We start from the raw sequence: 3553 nt of genomic DNA, 5'->3' as shown, positions 1-3553 counted from the left end.
ATTTTAGCTGTTACTTGTTAGCCGTGCTAGCTTTACCAAGTTGATGAATTGTTTTCTTTAACTAGAGTTTTGTTTTGATTTTTTTTTAGGGCTGACTACTGGAAGTCACAACCAAGAAAATTCTGCCAGTATTGCAAATGCTGGATTGCCGACAATAAGCCCGTGAGTACGGCAGAGAATTATAGGAATCCACCGTTGATATTTTCAGTCTGATAATTGTGTTTGTTCTGCAGAGCATCGAGTTCCACGAAAGAGGCAAGAATCACAAAGAAAATGTGGCTGCAAAAATATCAGAGGTACGAAAATGTATACAGATTCCTTACATGTTAATAACAGATTCCGCAAATACTCAAGAAATTTAGACAACTTTAATTTAATTTGTGGTTTTGATTTAAAACACAAAGATTATTGTAATTGATACGTCAATTTAAAGCCCTTTATCTGAAATTAAGATCAAAATGTCTTCAACTGTCAACTAGAGCAAACGTTAAAAAAGGGAAAATATTTGTTTTATTTATTTATGACTTTTATTTAGGTAAAATTTCTTTCAAACTCATAGACCAGGGGTCTGCTATCCATTACTTTTATCTTTTGATTTGTAATTATTTTATTATTATACTATTTTATATTATTTTTAATTCATTCTAGTCTACTGTCTATCCATTTGTACTGTTAGAAAATGTCACATTTGGCCTTGTATATTTATTTATTAATTGTAAATCTTCAGCAGGAAGATCTTATTTGACATGGGTGGACTTTATTTTGAAAGGAACATGGATGTCCCGATGTCAAAAGTAAAACATAAATAAATAAAATGTGTTTATTATGCAAATATCTAACCCTGTGTTATTTATTTTTTGTAAATATTTAAAGGCTACATTTTACAAATGAATGGTTTGATTTTACATAAAAACACAAATAAAGTATATTTTTCTAAACAGGAAGTGATATTTTAGCATGCCACTAAATATATATTTTTCCGTATTCATCAAAACTGGCTGTTTTCCATCAAAACCTATAAAGTCAACAAAATCGTAATTTTTCTAAATTAAACTTCAGACCAAATTGGGCTTTTATGTAATCTCTTTTGATGATCCAAAATGTAATGTAGTTTAATTTAATTAATGTAATTTATTAGCGTTTACATTGTTTAAGGAAAACTTTTCCCCCCATACACAATAATGTGAGAACCAGGTTGGTTGCCAGGTTAGTGGCGTAAACCCCACTTTTCTATTAGCCTTCCGACTCTAAACATGAGAAAGAAAACTACTTTAATTTATGGAGACAATTATTTGTATATAAGGTAGTCAAAGTATATTCTTATTTATATTGCAATATAAAGTGCATTATGTGCTTGTTTTCACTGCTTTTTAGCTTAAGCACTCTGCTGTCCCCATGGTTTCTGCCTTTTTATTAGCACGCAAAGACTCTTATATGATAAATATTATAAGAAAAAAATGTAAAAATGTACTTTTTCCAATGTACATAGATTGCAAAATAAATAAAAAGAAAAATACTCTTTACAGAAACTATCAACAAAACCAAAGAGACAGGGATTAAGGTAACAAATATATAAGAATATGTTAACTTAAAACGAAAATTACGAAAAACATATTAGTTAAACTCACTAGGTTTTTTTTTTAAATTATCAAAAAACTAAAGTAATACAAAAAAACATGAGGCCTTCTAAAATACTACAAAGAACTTGACCAAAATATTTAATAAATTGAGAAAATGACAATTTTTAAATAATATTTAATAATTACTTTTTTGGAAAATTTGGGGCCTGAATTGGAAAAACAAAATTCCAGATCTACAAACATAAGGAAATATTAAAAATTCATGTATATACTTATATTTTGTCTTGTCCTATCCTTCCTTTTTTAAGTATTTTAAAATATGATCATCACTGGCTTGAAAGACAGCGTGTCAGTTTTAGATGAAAGGACGTGGACCGTCACAAATGAAAACTTGGCGAGCGGTGCACCGACTACGCCGGCTGGGAGCTGTAGATTAGCTCAAACATCATTTAGGCCGATCAAAACTATAAAAAACAAGCAAAATAACAACCTTCAAGCTTCCAATAATCTGATGCTATTGATACACTTTCAAATCCAACTCTCTGATTGGTCAACTGGTTTAACTTTTGGTGCGTTTTGTACGAAAATTGTCTCAAGTTATGACATCCTGAAATGCACATTTCCAAAGACTTTTCATTGGAAGTGTGTTGCTTGAACGCACCTTAAGGAGTCCCTTCGATTCTGGCACCGGTTTCAGGACTGGCGTTAAGTGATAAGTTGCCACGATGGTTTATCTTCCTCGCTGCAGATCAAAAAGAAGAGCATCGAAAAGGCAAAGCAGGAGAAGCGCATGTGCAAACAGTTTGCAGCCATGGAGGAGGCCGCCATCAAGGCCTACGAGGAGGATCTGAAGAGGATGGAGAGGGAGTCACAAGGTCGGGACCTTTTTATTAACCAGCTTTTTGAAAAAAAGTACCGAATATTAACGGTTTTGTTGTCGTATTTTAGGGTTAAGCTACCCGGTCAAAGCGCCCACCTCACAGCCGCAGCCGTTAGTGATGCCACAGAAGAAAGCAGCGCCGCAACCTCAGCCCAGAAAGCAGCAAAAGAAGAAGGAAAAAGGGAGCAGGAGGCCCAGAGAGTGGACGGCGCCGCCGCCGCCACCGGCGGCACAAGTGGTTTGGGTGGAGGGCTTCACGGAGGACGGACACACGTATTATTACAACACCATAACTGGAGGTGGGATGTGCTGGTTTATGGAATATTTGTTCCTTTTTGTGTTTATTTAAGTTTTTTTTTAATGTTTTTTGCAGAATCTCGGTGGGAGAAACCAACTGACCTTCCAGGAGAAACGTCAGCCTCTGTCCCGCTTGAGGTTCCGCATATTTATTAGTAGTTTTTGATTTCATTTTAAGACATTTTTGTGATATTTTTTTTTGTATTTTTAGCGTTCTTCCAGTTCTGCTTGGATGGAAGCCGTTAGTCCTGAAGGATTCACGTACTACTACAACGCAGAAACTGGAGGTAAATTGGCGATAGATTGATTTTTTTATGGAGATAAGCAATAGTATCAAACTTTTTTTTTATTGTGACAGAGTCCAGCTGGGAAAAGCCAGCAGATTTCTCCTCCGGTGATCCACCTGGAGCTAGCAAAACGGAGGAAGGAACCCAAGAGGAGCCTTCGGAGCCCCAGCCGGAGCCACCCTCAGGAGGGGAGGAAAGCGCCGACGGGGCGACTCAGGAGGCACAAGTCAAAGAAGACGCCAGCCAGGAGTCCAAAGTCCCAAAGATCAGTTTTAGGGTGAGATGGAGTCAGTCAAAAAAATCCTAAAAAGTTTATTTATATATTTTACCTTTGCTATTTCAGTTATTAGCTGTTATAATTTCATTTTCTATTGTTTTGATGTCATACATCACATGTATCAAAGTCAAGGCCCAGGGGCCGGATCAGGCCCTCCGAGTAATTATATCCGGCCCTCCACATCTTTTTTTTAATTTTTTTTTTTATTGTTATTACCGGCTTAATGTTATCT

At 35.7% G+C, this 3553-nt stretch overlaps 1 protein-coding gene across 1 annotated transcript; it reads left to right on the top strand.

Moving 5' to 3' along the window:
* Positions 1–89: 89 nt before the first annotated feature.
* LOC112142040 (WW domain-binding protein 4) lies at positions 90–3321 on the top strand (the record flags this gene model as incomplete). Its single annotated transcript, XM_024265279.1, is given in 7 exon segments — positions 90–162; positions 234–296; positions 2329–2455; positions 2529–2759; positions 2834–2895; positions 2969–3044; positions 3116–3321. Coding segments are annotated over 7 exon segments (838 nt in total), but the record flags the coding sequence as incomplete, so codon positions are not given.
* Between the last annotated feature and the right edge of the window lie 232 nt (positions 3322–3553).

This window comes from Oryzias melastigma, unplaced genomic scaffold (assembly GCF_002922805.2).
Source record: "Oryzias melastigma strain HK-1 unplaced genomic scaffold, ASM292280v2 sc02442, whole genome shotgun sequence".
Lineage (NCBI taxonomy): Eukaryota > Metazoa > Chordata > Actinopteri > Beloniformes > Adrianichthyidae > Oryzias > Oryzias melastigma.
The sequence above is the reverse complement of the archived record's forward strand: the minus strand, read 5'-3'. Positions and strand labels throughout refer to the sequence as shown.